Source organism: Diabrotica virgifera, chromosome 3, assembly GCF_917563875.1.
Source record: "Diabrotica virgifera virgifera chromosome 3, PGI_DIABVI_V3a".
NCBI lineage: Eukaryota > Metazoa > Arthropoda > Insecta > Coleoptera > Chrysomelidae > Diabrotica > Diabrotica virgifera.
The window spans coordinates 177,760,913-177,781,467 of NC_065445.1; the positions used below are offsets into that span (position 1 = coordinate 177,760,913).

At 33.0% G+C, this 20,555-nt stretch overlaps 1 protein-coding gene across 2 annotated transcripts in view; it reads right to left on the bottom strand.

Annotated features, from left to right (window-relative positions):
• Positions 1–91: 91 nt before the first annotated feature.
• Positions 92–20,555, bottom strand: part of LOC126882230 (zinc finger protein 664-like) — a 111,220-nt gene continuing 90,756 nt past the window's right edge. For both annotated transcript variants that reach the window (XM_050647050.1, XM_050647051.1), the window contains one exon: positions 92–212. In XM_050647050.1, coding sequence (XP_050503007.1) covers positions 195–212 — 18 coding nt within the window. In that variant the 3' untranslated portion in view covers positions 92–194. The remainder of the gene's footprint in view (positions 213–20,555) is intronic.

Below are 20,555 nucleotides of genomic sequence, written 5' to 3' on the forward strand. Positions count from 1 at the left end.
GCTGTGATCATCTAAAATAAACAAGTGTTGCAAATTTCTATATTCATACTGTAAAATTCGGAAGGTGATAATTAAGTCACCACGAGGTCGACGAGCTTCAAAAGTTGGTAACCCTGCTAAAGAATCTAGCAATATCAAAAAGTTCTACTCCAAAAGTGGGTGCTTCACTTTTTTTAGACAAATGAACTGCGAAATTAGTTGTTTTTAAATACCTACGAAAATATAAATTTTAGAAAAAAACTGACTTGACTATTTAAAAATTCAGAAAATTTTACACAAAAAGCTTTAAAGATTTTTCTAAAATTAAATCTACCGCTTCTATAATTTTTTATCTATAACGCTCAAGGTACCCATCTCACAAACATTGGCGTGAAGTGCATGTGACATTTTAAAAATGTCTTAGGCTATGTCTACACAGGTGCAACTTCATCTTCAACAAGCGCATGCGTCACAGCGCGCGGTGTAATGACCAAAAGGCATGCCAATGTGGAAATTTTATAGAGCACTGTCTAACGCATGAGGATCCAAACCTGTTGGATTTTTCGTTCAACTTCTCTTTCAATTCATGTTGTTTCCTGCGCCTTATCAGTTTTATCGAAAGAAATATTGTAATTATCTCGAGTGAAAAGACACTGAGACTAAATTTTATTGATGACCACAGAAAACGAACGAAAATTTTACTTTCAATATTAACAATATTGAAAATAAATAGTTTGAGATCGTACTTTTCAAAAAAATACTTTTATCAACTGTCAAAATAACGCAACCAATGTGGACAGCACTTTACATGCATCTTTTTGTTCATCATGGCATGCAATGTTGGCAGTTCAAGCGCAGGTTGAAAAGGCGTATTGACTTGAAAGAGAAACACGAAAGCGCACCAGTGTAGACATAGCTTTACATATCTGAAATGTGTTTTAAGCAATGTACTCAAGAAGTTATTTAGATATAGCCCAGGGCGCATCTGTAAAAATATTAGTACATTTGGACGTTGAGAGGTGACTCAAATTTGTTTGCAGAAATTGCTTGAAAATAACTCAAATAATAATATTTGAGTTATCCTCCCTCTCAAAAAGGTCCGGAACATTGTTTAAATAATCAAAATGTCAAAAAATGAAGGAAAAATTCGATTTTTTTCTTCGTTTTTTGATTTTAACTTTAAAAGTATTCATTTCCGAGAAAAGTTGTACCAATATAAAAGTTGCGTAATTAAATTTCCTACAATATAGAATTGGTTAAAAATTTAAAAAATAGTCACCCTTTTTGCAAAATAGCAATAATTGCGAAAAAAAACCATACAAAAACAAGTATTCGCATTTTACGTTTTTCAATCATTTATGCTACACTTAGGACCTTCATATTTCACCCAGAAAAACTTTATGATACAGTAAAACAATACTGTAAATTTCATTAAAATCGGTTTAATAGATTTTGCAAAATAAATTTTGCAATCCAGCTTTCGCAAAAAAAAAATCATTTTTTCAAAATGTTACAGGACTGAAAATAAAGCAGATAGGAAGTTATTTTTTTGCGTATAGAAGTGTGCTGTATCTTTCATTTGCAATTTGCAAAACTAAAATCGATTAACTACCACGGCGTCAGGAATTTTTTTAAATAAACATTAATTATTGGTGCTACGCGCAGGACAGCGGATAGTTTGCTCTGATTGAGCATTCCAATGACCTTTGACAATGATTGATAGATTTTAATTTTTATTACATTTCGATATAAATAAATAAATTTGTTTATCGCAAAATAAAAACACATACTCTATCCTTTGAAATAACACTTTGTTTAGCAAAAACTTTTTTTGTTCATATATTTTAACTTAGAGAATAAAAGTTTATTATTTTTAAACATATGCAATTGTTTAAACAATACTTCACACACAATAATAAAATTAGTTTTATTTTTGTGGAATTAAAATATTAAAATACAACAAAATATAGACCAAGAAAATAATATAGTAGATAAAGATTGGAAAAAATTTTGGTGGAAATCCACTTGTGTGAATCGAACACCGCTGTCCTGCGCGTAGCACCAAAAATTAATGTTTATTTAAAAAATTTCCTGACTCCGTAGTAATTAATCGATTTTAATTTTACAAATTGCAAATGAAAGGTACAGTACACTTCTATAAGCAAAAAAAAATTCAACTTGCTATCTGCTTTATTTTCAGTCCTGCAACATTTTAAAAAACTGAATTTTTTTTGCGAAAGCTGGATTGCAAAATTTATTTTGCAAAATCTATTTAACCGATCTTAATGAAATTTACTGTGTTGTTTTATTATATCATAAAGTTTTTCTGAGTAAAATATGAAGGTCCTAAGTCTAGCATAAATGGTTAAAAAACGTAAAATGTGAATACTTGTTTTTGTATGGTTCTTTTCGCAATTATTGCTATTTTGCAACAAGGGTGACTATTTTTTTAATTTCTAACCAATTCTATATTGTAGGAAATTTAATTTCGCAACTTTTATGTCGGTAAAACTTTTCTCAGAAATGAATAGTTTTAAAGTTATAATCGAAAAACCAATAAAAAAGTCGAATTTTTCCTTCATATTTTGACATTTTGATTATTTAAACAATGTTCCGGACCATTTTGAGTGGGAGGATAACTTAAATATTATTATTTGAATTTATTTTCAAGCAATTTCTGCAAAAAATTTCTAGTCACCTCTCAACGTCCATCTCAAAACAGATGCGCCCTGGACTAATAAACTTACATTCAAACTGGAAAAAAATCATGAAAGTATGAAATTTGTTTAAAGCAGTTCGCACTAAAAGATACTTAAGAAAAACATTTGAGACAGCACACTGAAGTAAAACCTTATAAGTGCGAAATTTGTTTCAAACTGTGCTCGAAAAGCTAATTTAAATGAACATACACACACCGGCAAAATTAGCCGAACACGTTAAAAATGGAACATGTTTGATGTCTCGTATTTCATAAACCAGTGGTCCGATTTGAGTGATTCTTTTAGTATGTTATAGCCTTATTATTTAAGAATATCCTTGTAATAATATTGTTGCTAGACAGGTAAATACCATTTTATACCGGGTGTACCAATCATACTGTGTTTTTTTCTTAAAGTTTGGAACACCCTGTGGAATATTCTAGCTTATGTAAAATATTAGAATTAATACTAGATTGTAGACTTAGGCTTGCTTAACATTTTCCTTTTCGATTCATTTACTTATGTGAGTTCATAAAAAAGTTATGTGCGATAACAACTATCCATGTTTTTCATCAATAAATCCTCATAGTATACTAAATTTGCAGTTACTCGAGCGTTTTGGGGACCTATTGGATTGTGAAGAGTATGTGCTAAAATCAGAAAAAGGTTAAGTTAAGTTTTCCATTAAGTGGGGGACTTTTCATTTTTTAATTTAATTTTGGATTTGAAACAATCATTTTTCTCCGATTATAGCGCTATCTATCCATAATTCGAAAAAATATGTCGAATAAAAGTTGCTTATTTTTACGTAAATAATCCAAATCTGCAATAAAAATTGGGGGCTCCTATTTTAGATTTTAAATTAAATCCCCCACCCGACCTCCGTGGGGGCTCGTGACACCCCACGGAGAGGGGTGGGGGGTAAATTAAAAATTATAAATACGAACCCTGCGATATTTTGCGCAATGAACATCAGATCGTAAAACTGCAAAATACACCTATTCAATATTTTTCAAAAATCTAGCGAATGGCACCAAACACGACCCCCCACGGAGGTGGGGTATTACATTAAAATATTAAATAGGAGCCCCCAATTTTTATTGCAGATTTGTATCCTTGACGTAAAAATAAGCAACTTTTATTCGCAACATTTTTTTCTGTTATGGATAAATGGCGCTATAATCGGAATAAACGATTGGTGGAAATGGAAAATTAAATTGAAAAATGGAGAGTCCCACACTTCATGGAAAACTTAACTTTTTTTGGTTGTAGCACCCACTCTTCACAATCCAATCCAGGTCCCAAGAACGCTCGAGTAATTGCAAAAGCATACTTTTCTCCCCTACTATGAGGATTTATTGATAAAAAACATGGTTAGTTGTTAAATCACATAACTTTTTTAATTTCCAACATAACCGAATGAATCAAAAAAGAATATGTTAAGAAAGCATAATTCTACAATCAAATTTTAATTTTAATATTTTATATATGCTGGAATATTCCACAGGGTGTTCCGAACTTTAAGAAAAAAACACAGTATGCTTGTTACACCCGGTATAAAATGACATTTACCTGTCTAGCAACAATATTATTACACCGATATTCTTAAATAATAAGGCTATAACATACTAAAAGAATCACTCAAATTGGACCAGTGGTTTATGAAATACGAGACATCAAACATGTCCCATTTTTAACGTGTTCGGCTCATTTTGCCGGTGTGTGTATGTTCACACTGGAGAAAAACCCTACAAGTACGAAATTTGTTTTAACCAGTTTAACCAAAACGGTATTTTGAAAAACATGAGACTGCATGCTGTACAACCACTTTACAAGTGTGAAATTTGTTTGAAACAATTTACTTTAATGGAAAGTCTGAAAAAGCATTTTAGATTGCATACTGGAGAAAAGCCTTACCAGTGTGAACTTTGTTTTAAGCAATTTAGTCAAACCGGAAGTCTGAAACGACATAAGAGATTACACACTGGAGAAAAACCCTACAAGTGTAAAATTTATTTTAAGCAATTTATTAAAACAGGAAGCCTGAAAAAGCATTTGAGATTGCACACTGGGGAAAAACCTTATGAGTGTGAGATTTGTTTTAAGCAATTTAGAGAAACGGGAAATCTTAAAAAGCATTTGAGAGTGCACACTGGACAAACGCCTTACACATCTGAAATTTCTTTTACGCAATTTACTCAAAGAAGTTCTTTAGATGAACATATACACATTCAAACTGGAGAAAAATCATAAAAGTGTCAAATTTGTTCACATTCGCTGTCATGAGGATCATCGGTGATCCACACAAATATTTACCATCTGTGCCGTGAGAATCACACTGAATCCTCAGTAGACGTATTAATTTCCGTTTTATTATTCTGTTCGGCACATCGATAAATGCTTAGTTGGTGTTTCACGGCACTCTATAGAATCCACCACACTTGTTTAGTAAATTGTGGACTTGCCGTAGAGTGTTGGTTGCATGTTAGAACTGAGTACTACGATTAAACGTTTTGTAGCGTTTTTAAATAAATATATTACAAAAGTGGTTCTAAAATGTATGTACTTTTTTTAAACGTTTAGTTGTTTTTTTATTTATCAACCCCTTCGTGCCGGACCGTCATACGGCAAGTCGCACCTATATAGGCGGATTCGCGTATGGAAGAAAAAAACGTTATTAAGAATGACCTGGAGAATTCCTTGTTATTGACTCATCAATGGTTTTTTTTTAGGAAGACTATCGTTTCGAAAATACATTCTGAGCAAAAGACAGGTACGGAATAAAGTTTTTCAAATTGTGTAATTTATTACGATACACATTAGGCATACAGATTTACACAGGGCAGATTCTCACTAATGGTGTAGGACTAACCGAAAAGATTGTACTTACTTTAACAGAAAGATATTTAGATGAAGAAATGACAATAATTGTTACAATTACACTTCTCTAACGTTGGATAAAAAGTTATTAGATAGAAAAACACATTTGTTTAAACACATAAGAAAAAATAAAAAAGAACTACCAAAAGACGTAATAGATAGTAAATTAAAGGCTGGTGAAATAATAGGGAAAGAACATGAATCGGAAATAACTGTAGCTAAATGGAAAGACAAATGAGACGTTTATTTTTTATCAACGAAACATGCCATAGATATTTTGCCTACAGGAAAGCATGATAGAAGAGGAGCAGATTAAAAAAAACAGAAGCGCTTATTGAATATAATAAGGGAAAGATGGGATTGATCTTTCAGATCAAAAGACCAGCTATATCACACCGCTTAGGAAAGCAGTAAAGTGGTACCATAAGGCTGCTTTTGAGTTGTTTTTTAATACGTCTGTTTTAAACAGCTGGGTAATTTTTAACTATCATAGAAAACAAAACATGGCCATAACAGTATTACGTGAACAGTTGGTATTACAATAATTCATCATCATCATCATTGGCTCGACAGCCCTTTCTGGGTCTTGGCCTGTTCCACGATTCTTCTCCACTCTGATCTGTTTCGTGCTTTTTTTCTCCAGTTTTTTATTTTTAAGGTTTTTATATCATTTTCTATTTGTTCTAAATATCTCAGCTTCGGTCTTCCTCTTGTTCTTTTTCCTACTGGCATCTGTTTGAATATTTTGTTTGGTATTTCGCCTTCTTCCATTCTTTCTACATGTCCCATCCAACGCAGCCGTCCTATTTTAATGAATGTTATGATATCTGGATCCTGGTATATTTCGTATAGTTCAAAGTTGTACCTTCTTCGCCAAATTCCATCCTCTTTTGTGCCCTTATATATGTGTCGCAAGATTTTTCTTTCAAAGGTGGCTAGCAATGTTTCCTCTCTTTTAGTGAGTGTCCAGGTTTCTGAGCCGTATGTGAGTACCGGTCTTATTAGGGTTTTGTATATTTGGCATTTTGTTTTCCTTGCTACGTTGTCTGATCTTAGTTGCCGAATTAAGCCATGATAACTTTTATTGGCAATAAATATTCACCTCTTCACTTCCTCTGCTACGTTATTATCAGATGTGACTAGGGATCCCAAGTATGTAAAGTTTTTTACCCCCTCAATGTTGTATTCTCCTATTGTTATATTTTGTGGCTGCCTTATTTCTGTGTTTTTACTTACCTGCATATATTTTGTTTTGTTCTGGTTGATTTTCAGGCCACTATTTTGTGCAGCTCGTTCTATTTGATTGAATGCCTCTATCATTTCTCTTCTTGATCTTGCGATTATGTCAACATCATCTGCAAATGCTAGTATTTGCACGCTTTTATTAATTATTGTTCCTCGAGTATTGACTGTTGTGTCCCTCATTATTTTCTCGAGTACAATGTTGAACAAGATGCATGATAGAGCGTCTCCCTGGCGTAGTCCCTTTTTCACATCTATTGTTTCCGTTAGTTCGTTTTGTATCCGGATTTTACTTTCTACTTTTAGAGATTCTTTTATCAGTTCTATTAGTTGTGTTGGTATATTAAATTCCTTCATTGCTTTTATTAAGAATTCTCGGTTTATATTGTCATACGCGCTTTCGAAGTCTATGAAGAGATGATGTGTGTCGATGTTATGTTCACTTGTTTTTTCAAGGATCTGTCGCAGAACAAATATCTGGTCTATTGTTGACTTCTGTCTACAGAAGCCACTTTGGTACCTGCCAACTATTTTTTCAGCGTGTGGTCTAAGTCTTTCATAAATGACGTTGGACATTATTTTGTATGCTGCATTCAGCAGCGTGATTCCACGGTAGTTTCCACATTCTAACTGATTCCCTTTTTTATGTAATGGTACAATAATACTGTTTAAACTACTTTCTTTAATGGGTTATAAGTCAAACAATCATAGTATTGAGTAAACTTATATATTTTTATAAAACTTACTAAACATCTTACATACAATAAATCATACAAGTGACAACCATGTTGACTGGCTTGAAGTTAGCCATGTCATGTCTAGCACGCAGCCCCTTGCTACGCTGTTACACAGCTATATATATTAAACACCTTCCCCCTAAGATCGATATCTATAAGGGGTCTTTATATTACGACCAACTCTCGTCTTATAACTGTTAGAAGTCTCAATATTTGGGTTGACTTTATGACTCAATGTAGGTACTGATTTTACATTTGGGCTTGGGCAACTAATGGTTTTATTAACACTATCATTTACGTTAATGTGAGTGGTATCTTTATGAACACTTTGTGACTGAATATCAGGGTACAACTCGGGTTCTAAAATGAGTTCTTTTTCAAGTGTTGTGGTGTATGAATGTTTCATTTGGTGTGAATTCCGTCTAATAATTTTATTGTTATCTTCTTTTTTCACCCAATATGATCTAGGTTCATTGGCCTTTTCTAACACAATTGCTTTACGCCAATAATTATCTTTTGAACTTCTTATTACTACCCTATCTCCCTTTCTAAACTCTACTGGTTTTCTTCGTGCTGTCTTATCATAACGTACTTGTAATTTCTCTTTTTCTTTGCATAAATTCTTATATACTTGTTTCTGGATTGTAGGTTCTAATTTATTAGCTGTACTTGGTAATTGTCCTCTCAGGATCCTGCTCTGTAAAATTTGAGCTGGAGATGCATCAAGATTTATTATGCAGGTATTATTATATTCCATCACCAAATCTCTAAAATCAACATTTTCCTCATTACTCTTTCTTAAAATTTGTTTGCTTATATTGACTGCTTTTTCTGCAAGTCCATTACTCTGGTGGTAATGTGGAGTGCATGTCATAATTGTAATGTCTTTTTCTCTATAATAATTTTTACATTTTACCGAAGTAAATGGTAGATTATCTGCAATTAAAATTTCTGGATATCCAAATCTACTAAAAGTATCTTGAAATGAGTTTATTACTGAACTGGAGGTTTTATCTTTTAATATTGAAATGTCCAACCAATGCGAAAAATAGTCTACAATTACTAAATATGCTTTTGAACCATACTCTAAAATGTCTGTACCAACTTTATTGAATCTTAGTCTGGGAATGTCACGAGGCATCATTGGTTCTTTAAAATTATTTGGTCTGTATTTCTCACATATCCTGCATTTTTTTATATAGTTTGTCACATCATCATTAAGTCCTGGCCAATAATATATACTCCTGGCTTTGTTTATAGTTTTACTGACTCCTATATGGCCTTTGTGAAGCAATTTTATCATGTCAAGCCTAAGTTTTTTCGGAATAATTATTTTGTCATCAATAAATGCGATGCCAGCTTCAAAATACAGTGAATCTCTTATACCATAGTACTTTTTACACACTTGAGGAACATTTTTTTCTTTTGGCCACCCATTATAATAAAAATCAAAAATTACTGCTAATGCCTCATCCTGGCTAGTAGCTAGTCTTAACTCAGATTGCTTTTCCTGGCTCATAGGTAAATGTTTACTCACTGAGTGGACCATTTCAAACATTTCTGGGTCATGTGTCTCTATATTTAAACTGGACCTAGATAGCATATCAGCAAAATGTATGTCTTTCCCAGGAACAAAATATACATTTAATCTGTACTTGAGAAGTTTAAGCCTTAAACGTTGGAGTCTAACTGATCCAATTTTGGAAATTGGCTTCTTCATAATGGAGATTATAGGTTTGTGATCTGATTGAACGTCAACATCAAAATTATAAATAAAATTGTGAAATTTTTGAGTAGCATAATAAATTGCCAATAGTTCCTTCTCAGTCTGACTATAATTTATTTCACTATCATTCATATTTCGTGATGCACAAGCTACTAATTTTAAAATAGAATCATATTTCTGGAACATACAAACACCTAAACCATTTTTAGATGCATCACATTGTAAAATAATTTTTTGATTAGGATCATAAGGGACTAACGCTGGTGATTTACAAATTATGTTCTTTAAATTATCAAAACATTTTTGATGTGACGGGAGCCACACCCATTCTACATTATTTTTAAGTAATTGACAAAGAGGTTGAATATGTTCAGCCATGTTCGGAATGTACCGTCTAACGTAATTAAATGCGCCCAAAATTCTTTGTAATTCTACTTTACTATTTGGTTTTTCAAGTTTACAAAGTGATTCCACTCTGTCAGGATCTATTTGCATCCCTTTATGTGAAAAAACTTGACCCATAAATCTGACCTCTTCTTGACAATATTGAAATTTGTCCCCATTAAACTTTGCTCCTACTTCTTTAGCCCTTTCTAACACTTTTTTAACAGTTGTATCATGTTCTTCTTTTGTTGTTCCCATAACAATCATATCATCATGACAAATCAATAAATTCTCTATACCTTTAAATTTATCTTCTACTACTTCTTGAAACAGATCTTGGGAATTTGATAATCCATATGGCAATACTTTATATCTGAAAATTCCATAAGAAGTTGCAAAACAGCATTTCCATGATGATGTCTCGTCAAGTTCTAAATGATGATACCCTTCAGAGAGATCAAATACAGAAAATATCTTTTTACCTATCATTTGTGCACAAACATCTTCCAATTTATGTACTACTCTTGGTTTGCGGACTATTTGTTTGTTTAGATCTAATGGGTCTAAGCATAAACGTAACTTACCATTTTGCTTTTCCACAATAACAATGCGGTTTATGCTTGCCCTGGGGTCAATTTCGTTAACTTTGACAATTGCCCCTCTTTTTGTCAACCTATCTAATTCATTTTTTAAATTATCTCTAATTGCGACAGGTACATTTACAGGTGGGTAACTTACTGGCTCAAAATTGTCTACTGTAGTGATCCTATGTTTACCACAAAATTTACCATGACCTCTAAAAACTTCAGGGTTAAGGTTTATAAATTTATCCCTTTCTGCTAATTCTAAAGTACCACAACTCTCAATATTGTTGATTCGTTTAACTAACCCCAAATCAATACATAATTTACCACTTAAAAGAACTCGAGTTGCCCCATTAATAATTGTAAAATCCTCGTAAACATACTTATTTTTATGTTTACAAAATAAATTTACGACACCCATTGTTTTAGCCTGAGTACCCTCAAACCCTTTCAGTACATAATGATTATCCCTAATTTTAAATTGTTTATCAATTTTCTTAAAAATTTTTAATGGAATTATACTTACATCTGCACCTGTGTCAAGTTTTACTTTAATTCTCTTGTTTTCAATTTCTATAATTTCATCCCAAATATTTTGACTACTTACATTTTGGTATACTTTATTGACATTTCCTACAAAACTATCAGCTGATCCATCACTGCTATCTTCATCTATGACATCAATATTCTTCACTCTACACGACTTTGCAAAATGGTTTAAAAGCCCACATTTCTTACATTTCTTTCCATACGCTGGACATTCTCTGGCCCCATGAGTTGATTGACATCTTTTACACTTGAATTTTTCATTGGTATTCGCTTTACTTCTAGAGTTATTATAATTTCTATGGCCCTGGTACCTATCTTTACGAACTTCTCCTATGTCTACATCTTTTCTTTCGGTATGAAATTTCAAATTTTGGTTCTTACTTTGTTCACTAGTTCTACAAAATTCGATGGCTTTTTGTAGGGTAAGTTTGTCCACTCTCAATAGAGCTTCTCTAGTAACTGGATCTCTGATGCCCATTAATATTTTGTCTCTCAGAGCTTTATCTTCGGCTGTTTGTTCTGGATCAATTTCATTATAATTACATGTTCGAATCAAATGTCTACAACTAGTAAGAAACTGCTCAAACGACTCTCCTTCTTTCTGGACCCTCATGATAAAATTGTATCTTTCAAATGATTCATTCATCCTTGGATTAACATACTTATCGATTAGTGATATCATCAAGTCATACTTGTTATTTTCGGCTTCTGGGATCTCGAATGTGGACATAATTTTGGCAGACTCAGCCCCAATTATATTTCTTAAAATTGACATTTTCATTTTATCTGCTGACTGGTCTTGTCCCGTTGCTAGTAAATAATCTTCGAAACTAGTCTTCCAGAACTTCCATTCGCTTGCAGCATTTTGATCCTGCAGGTCAAAATCTGGTGGTAATTTTACATTTATTCCCATCACTGCCATTGTAGGTTATGTATGGTACCTCGTGTACAAGTTGCTATAAATTTAGCTTTTCGACTGTAAACTGTAACCCAACTAGCTGTTTGACTGCGCCATGTTTAAACTACTTTCTTTAATGGGTTATAAGTCAAACAATCATAGTATTGAGTAAACTTATATATTTTTATAAAACTTACTAAACATCTTACATACAATAAATCATACAAGTGACAACCATGTTGACTGGCTTGAAGTTAGCCATGTCATGTCTAGCACGCAGCCCCTTGCTACGCTGTTACACAGCTATATATATTAAACAAATACCACTATTCCACTCCGCTGGTAGCTGTTTATTTGACCATATCTTTGTTATGAATACATGTATTGTTTTCTGTAGTGCGTCTCCTCCTTCCTTCAGTAATTCTGATGCTACTTGATACGATCCCGGTGATTTATTGTTCTTTAATTTGTCTACTGCTGTTCTAATCTCGGCTATTGTTGGTGGACTCTTTTCTCTTACAATATTACAATAATTACACAATATTCTCTTTATTACAATAATTACTTGGAGTAAAAAGAATAGAAGCGACAACTTTTGATAAAAATCAACTTTTATCTACAGAACAGAGAGATGAAAACAACAGAAAAAGGAGAAGAAGATGTCTAGAGTGTTACAGGACTGTAATTTAAACCGGAGGAAGAGCAGAAGGCAAAAAACTAATAGTTTCCACGTATTGTTCAAAGTGTGAAAAATTCTTATGCCTGCCTTGTTTTTGAAAAATGCATTGATATGATAATTTAGACTCGTTTTTTGTACCACCCTTTTAAGAGTTAAATAAAATATTAGTTTTAAGATACTTGTCTATAAGTTCACCGGTAATCCTCATGGCACTTTCCCTAATAGCACACGACGTCCAAAATAGGTCCATTTTTGGTCCTAACGTCCATGGACTATAAATGGACGTCCTTTGGACGTAAGGCGTTGGACGTCCTTCGGTGGACTAAATATGTACGTCCTGCGGTGGACTAAATATGTACGTCCTTCGGACGTCCGATGTTGGACGTCCTTCGGGTGGAATAAATATGGACGTCCGTACTGGACGAAATACAGACGTTTGCTGATCGTCCATATTGGACATATTATACGAATTACGGGATAAAATAGCAAAATAATTCAATAAAATATTAACTTAATTATGTTAATAAAATAGTTTACATCGAAAAGATAATTATATTTAATTCAAAATTGCACAGTTTAATATTCTAAACATGTTTTTGTTTTTTTTGTAAAGTGTGAAAATCTTATTTTTAAATTATTCGTTACAATGTTTTATTATTCTAGTTACCAAGATGACATAAGTTTGCTAATTAATTCTAGTAAGCAAAAATATAATTTTTATCAATGTATCTGTACTAAAAATGAATCTTAAGAGCATCTTTTTGAAGTTTAATATACGTGGCCTTGCCCAAAATAGGTCCAGTCTTAGTCCTAATGTCTATGGACTATAAATGGATGTCCTTTGGACGTCCGACGTTGGACGTACTTCGGGTGAAATAAATATGAATACGGTGGACTAAATATGTACGTCCTTCGGACTTCCGATGGTGGAATAAATACGGACGTCCGTACTGGACGAAATACGGACTTTTTGTGGACGTCTGAAAATCACCCCCACTACTTGGTTCCTCTGTTCACAAAACTATAACGATAGGCGATAGATTTTCGATTCACCCACCGATATCAGTTCGAAGTTGGAGAGTTGATCTCTCAGTCGTTGTCGTCGTTAGGGCTCCCGCGTAGAGTTTTATTCATTAACCACTGATTTTCATAATGTAAGAAATTATATTATATACGAATTAAAGTATAATATACTTATACATATACTATATATTACGTAAAACTATGAAGACGCTGTTTCACAACATAACACAGAGTCCGACCGCCTCATCGGGCCATTTAGAGCATCAATGCATAAGCCCATCCAATGGATTATTATGTGCCCCTTTGACATAGGCGCACAACATTTTAATCTACCACCCTGAGGATTCCTGCTACTGGAGTTTTTCTGAAGTGCCGAAACAGTCTATGTTCCTGATTCCTCGATCAGATGAGGAGTTTTCGGAGCCATCAACCCCAGACAGCTACTGGAGCTCCACGTTGCAGCCAGTCACTTCTTGGTAAGTGAACGCCAAAGAGAAAGCATTCAGACTCTGCTGCTACCACCGTCTGGACATAGCCTATCGATCCCCAGGGCCGCGCCGTCCATGTGTGCAATGTGTGGGGCGCACACAGGCGCCAGCAATTAAGGGGCGCCACTAGAGTTGTTACAAAAATTTTACTCCGGCCAAAACAACACTTACCCATTTACCGACCTTGCCACCCTGTATAACTCAACTTCAAAGGTGGGCACATTACGTATTGATTTATCCAATCTGCATAAACAAAAAATCATGTAGGTATAGACATGCAGCCATCAAGCCACCTGTCCAGCAGAATTTATGCTTTAAAATCATTGTACAAAAATTTGGCAGAAATTCATGATGCTTTATGTGATACGACACATTCGGATAAATTTGATCTTGATTCAAAATATCAAGCCAGATGTTAAGAAGATAAAATGTCAACATTTACATTCATATGCTCAGTCCATATATTATAACATGGTATGAAGTTCTGATCAAAGTTAACTTAGTTAGCAAAATTTTACAAGCAAAACAATAAATATGCAGCTGACCTTAAAAAAATGCTTTCAAGAGTTAAAACAATTCTTGCTGGGGTTGCGGACAGATAGCTAATTTAATGATGTTATTATCCCAACAAATGAAACTGCATAGAAACTGGATATGGAGCTCAATTTTCAACCAGCCAGAGCTACGGCATCGGAATAAAAGCAGACAGTTCGATTACGAACATAAAGACGAACTGATTTTGGATCCTAAAATTTCATACAAAGTTCAATTCTTTTATTGTGTTCTCGGCCAAGCATTAATTTCACTAAATGAAATATTTTCCATATTGGGAATTGGCAATTTTTATATAATTTGAACAACATGTCAGAACACTCACAATCACAATAGGGCTTTTCAACAACAGTCATTTGTTTCGAGCTTCTGTCATATGTCGTATAATACGTATATTAATATGCGTATATTAATATTATACACAGATTATACAACATATGACAGAAGCTCGAAACAAATGACAATCGATGAAAAGCCCTATTAAAACTTTTTAGAAATTTGTAAAAAAAAATGAGATTTAATTATCATCTAGATATAGCCGGAGACGATTTGTTTGAAGAAATTATACAGTTTCGGCCTGAATTAAATACTGATGTTTGTAAAATTTTAAAATTAATAGTTTAAAACGAATTTACTGCAGTTTGCCCAAATTTAACAATAATGAGCATTTTGCTCACTCTGTCCATATCTGATGCCACTGCTGAACGATATTTTTCTAAACTGAAACATAAAAAATTATTTGAGATCGACCATTAGTAAAGAGCGGTTGACAAATTTATCTATCACTATCATCTCTATAGAGTCAGTATTAAATGAAAATTGATACCTATACTTATAGCTATTTCATGTTTACATATTATATCTTTAGTTTTTTATGTTGTTACGCCAAAGATTTATTTTTATTTAATTATTTTATCATACCTTATTTTCCTGTCGAATGTGTGAGAATTTCTAGTTATTTTTGTTTGGATATAATCAGTAGCGCACCTAGTATTTTCTTCTGGGGGGTGTTGGTTTGGGCACCAAAATTTTTTTTATATTGTTTGTGAAAGACAAGTTACATTTTCCTACTATTCTTTATATATTTTACATATGCCGTAGTGGGCGTATAACCCCAACAAAACCGCCCTGGGTGCGCCACTGGTTACAATAAATAATTGTTAATTTTGGGATCCATTAAATGTTTTGCACACAGGCGCTACCACGTGTTGGCGCGGCACTGTCGATCCCTGATGGCCTAGAGGACAAACTCACCGAGAATGATGGACAAAACCACCAGCCAGGACAACTGGTATCCAAACATTGGTATTATTTACGTTTTTTATTACATTTACATATTTTTTCATGCTCTGATATATATTTCTTATTCTTTCTGGTATATTTTTCATACATTTTTCAATCTTATGGGTGTTTGGTAAAAAATGGGCCATAGCTTAACCTTGGATTACTGAGCTTAAAATAGGTCGATTTAAGCTAACTTACTTTAGTACGAAAGATGATAATAACCGAAATACAGGGTGTCAAATTTAAACTTTTATTTTATTCTTGATTATTTCCTGGGCAATACATAATTTTTGGTGTTGAATTTAGATTTCTTGTCCCAAAAAAACCCCGCTTACCAAATTTCGTGATATTATCCCATGCTTGTTAGGAAATATTCAAGAATAAATAAAATAAAAGTTTAAATTTGCCACCTTGTATTTCGGTTATTATCAACTTTAGTACTAACGTAAGTTAACTTAAATCGACCTATTTTACCCTCCGAAATCTAAGGTTAATCTATGGCCTATTCTTTACCAAACACTCTGTATAAGTACATATTTGTATTCTAGCCAATCTTTTTGATTTTCTATAAAGTATAGACTTCCTTGAATTTTGAATTACAATTGTTAAAGGAAAGTTTCGCTACCTCGGTCGCCTTTTGTTCGTCTTAACTTATTACCTCTACCCATAACGGTTCTTTTGTCAAACAGATTGGGTTGGTATTGTAAGCAAAAAGTATTTATCTCAGTATTTTATAATCTATTTATAATATTGAATTATCTAAAGACAGAAAGCGAAGGCGGATGAAAAAAAATTAGACAAAAGTTGAATGATTATTATAATATTATAATATAATATTACACTATATAATAAGTATACATAGATAGAATATCTTCTTTTTAAGAAATTGTCCATTATCTCCAAATGAGCAAGGTGTCGATTTGAAATATATGTATAATATACAGCCCATTACGCACCACCTTAAAAATTGAGCATTTTTGATGTTTCGAATTTCATAAACCAGTTGTCCCATCTAAGTGATTTTTTTATAATATTATAGCCTAGGCTATAGGTTACCTCCTTAAGCTTGTCATGTACGGGGAGCTATATACTGTAATATATATTATATCACATCGCTCTCTATAGTAATGAGTGAGCCTGCACACACGGAACCATTAGTTCCGTGTCTCCAGGCTCACTCATTACTATAGGGAGTGATATGATATAATATACATAATATATTACAGTATAGCTCCCCGTTCATGACAAGCTTAAGGAGGTAACCTGTAGCCTAGGCTATAATATTATAAAAAAATCACTGAGATTGGACAACAGGTTTAGGAAATTCGAGACATCAAAAATGCATCATTTTTAAGGTGGTGCGTTAATTTCTTGGAGAAGTGTAATTGTAATTTAATGTAAATAATGTAATATCCAATAATTGTAATTTAATATAAGATGTAATAGAAGTTCCTTAAAAAATGTATTTTTTATTTCCCACAATACATTCTCCACAGGTCTAAATATCGTCGCTAGACGTCCACCGAACGTCCTCTCAGGACGTTAGATGGACGTTCGGCAGCACGACATTGGACCAAACTGGGACGTCCTATGAAGGTCCAATTGACGTCCACCGAACGTCCCCTCGGACTTTAGGTGGACGTCCATTGAACGTTAGATGGACGTCCATTGGACGTTTGGCAACGAGGCATTTGGACCAAACTAGGACGTCCTGTTAAGGTCCAATTTACGTCCCCTAGGACGTCCGATTAAGGTCCAATTTACGTCCGATTAAGGTCCAATTTACGTTCGATTAACGTCCAATTTACGTCCTATTAAGGTCCAATTTAGGTCCCCTCGGACGTTAGGTGGACGTCCATTGGACATTTGGCAATGTGGCTTTGGACCAAACTAGGACGTCCTGTTAAGGTCCAATTTACGTCCCCTAGGACGTCCGATTAAGGTCCAATTTACGTCCGATTAAGGTCCAATTTACGTCCCCTCGGACCTTAGATGGACGTCCAATGGACGTTCGGTAGCGCGACATTTGGACCAAAATAGGACGTATAAAGGACGTTCCTCGGACGAAAACGGACGTCCAAGGGACGTCCTTAAAGTCCGTGAAGGACGTCCTATGGACGTCCTTGTGCTATTAGGGTTAGGTTAATGCTATTACTTAGGTACCACGAGGATCACCGGAGATCTCAAACTTTTTCCAGGAAAAGTATTATTTTGGAAGTCTTTGTATCGTCGTAAACTTATTCAGGTAATAAATTTTGTTTATGTATATTTTTTTCTTTTTGGTACATGAGATATACCTATAAACTCCTAATGGCGGCAGCGAATGTGTTAAGCAATTCGCAATAAAAGGTAGGTTGAAAACACATTTGAGATTGAGACTGCACACTGGAGAAATGCCTTCTCTCTCTAGTTCCATCCTTCCTTGTAGAGTAATCGAGTCGATATAAAAAAAACGTTCTAAGTTGATTTTTTTCATGTTTGACATTTTGATGAAAATTTGTTCTGTGGACAGAATTGCATCTTTTGCTGCAAAAAAAATTTGCAAGTCTGATACACTAAGAGCCGGTATAGGTGAAATGTGCTAATCATTTTAGGCACGCGATAAGAGTCTACAACTTAAATAGTAGAACCTAAAAGAATACGTATGAACACTGTGCCGTCACTTTTTTAGTAGCACATGCGTCGACAGTTTCGCATCAAACTTTCCACTTATGAACGAATAATACCCTCCCTCATTACCAGAATTCAATTTTTTTCATTTTTGAAGTTGTATGGTAATTAAAAATTAAATACAAATAATACTCAGAAATTAATGAAAATGAATGTCGACAACAATTCAATCAAGCTGTTAGCTCTGATATTACTCTGGGCTAATTAGCAAAATTCATGGAAAAGTTTTTTACCAGCAATTTCATTGCTGGAATCGAATTATAATCCTATATATTAATAATATAGGTATGCAAAGTCCGCAGATAGTGTGCTACTTTTTTTATAAACAAAATGGCGCCGACAAATCGTATTTTTTTCAATTATTGCTCTATAACTCCGAAGATTTTAACTTTACAACAAAAACACCCAAATAAAAATTCACCGCAATTAAATTCTACATAGAGATGTTTTCCCGATTGGCTCCGACGAAAATTTTCCTCGGAAAATGCGGGTTTTCTCAACAAAAACTCTAATTTTCAATTAAAGTTTTAGGTAAGTAATTATTAATCAATAATTAAATAACTTAGTGACATCAAAGCTTTCTTGGTATAGATTGTAATTCCAGAAGCCGGTGAAAATTAAACGAATATTTTAGCAACAATTCAATTGTTAATTAACAATTTACGATCGCCATAATAACCAAAATAATCATGATACATTGATCAAACTTATAAAGGTTATAAAGATGAGATGCTTATTTAATATTTTATCGACAAAATATAAATTTTTCGTTTTTTTGCATAATTTTTAAATTAAAAAAAAATAGTTATAATACGTTGGTCTAATTAGTAAAGTACAAATAAAGGTTATTTACCAGCAATTTTATTGCTGGAATCGAATATTATGATCCTATATATTAATAATATAGGTATGCAAAATCCGCAGATAGTGTGCTACTTTTTTTATTAACAAAATGGCGCCCCAAATCGTGTTTTTTCAATTATTGGTCTATAACTCCGAAGATTTTAACATTACACCAAAAACACTCAAATATAAATTCACCCTAATTTAATTCTACATAGAGGTATGTTTTTCCCGATTTGCTCCGACGAAAATTTTCCTCGGAAAATGTGGGTTTCCCCAACAAAATCTCGAATTTTCAAATAAATTTTTTGGGCAAGTAATTATTTATCAATAATTAAATAACTTGGTGAAATAAAAGCGTTCTTGGTATATATTATAACTGCAGAAGCAGGTGAAAATTAAAATAATATTTTAGCAACAATTCAATTGTTAATTAACAATTTACAGTCGCAATAACAACCAAAATAATCATGACATTTTGATCAAACTTAGAAAGATTATAAAGATGTGATCCCTATTTAATATTTTGTCGACAAAATATAAATTTTTCATTTTTTTGCATAATCTTTAAATGTTTAAAAAAAATAGTTATAAACAAATTAACATTTCTCAGAAATTGTTTATTATATTCTAATTTTAAAAAATACTTAAAATGCACATTTAAAAGGCCTTGAAAATGAATGCTCTAAAAAAATTTTCCAACCATTTGCAAAAAAGTTATGAAACAGCAAAGTAAATAGACGATTGCTCCGTTGTTTATAATTTGTTTTAATTGTTTCAAAGCTTAAGAGTGAGTCTGTGGTACAATCTAATTACTCACAAAGAATATCAAATATTAGTTCAATGGTTATATTTTAATCAAAGATTAAAAATACTTTTTTTTGTAATTTTTAGCGCGAAAGTAGGCTTCATACAGAGCCGGAGCTAAAATGTTCACTCGAAGCGACTGACACGCAGCATACATAATACTATAATTTTTTTTATTAAGTGTACGTCGCGCGGCGGTCGTCGTTTCGAGTGAAAATTTTAGCTACAGTCCTGTATTGGTCTACTTTCGCGCGTGTAAATTACAAAAAAATATATTTATAATCTTTAATTAAAATATAACCATTAAACTAATAATCGATATTTATTGTAAATAATTAGCTTGTACTTTAAACTAACTTTTACGCTTTGAAAGAATTAAAAAATATATATAAACAACGTTGTAATCGTATGTTTACTTTGCATTCATTTTCAAGATATTTGAAATACGCATTTTAACCATTTTTTAAAATTAGAATATAATAAAAACTTTCTGAGAAACGTTAATTTGTTTATAACTATTTTTTTAAACAT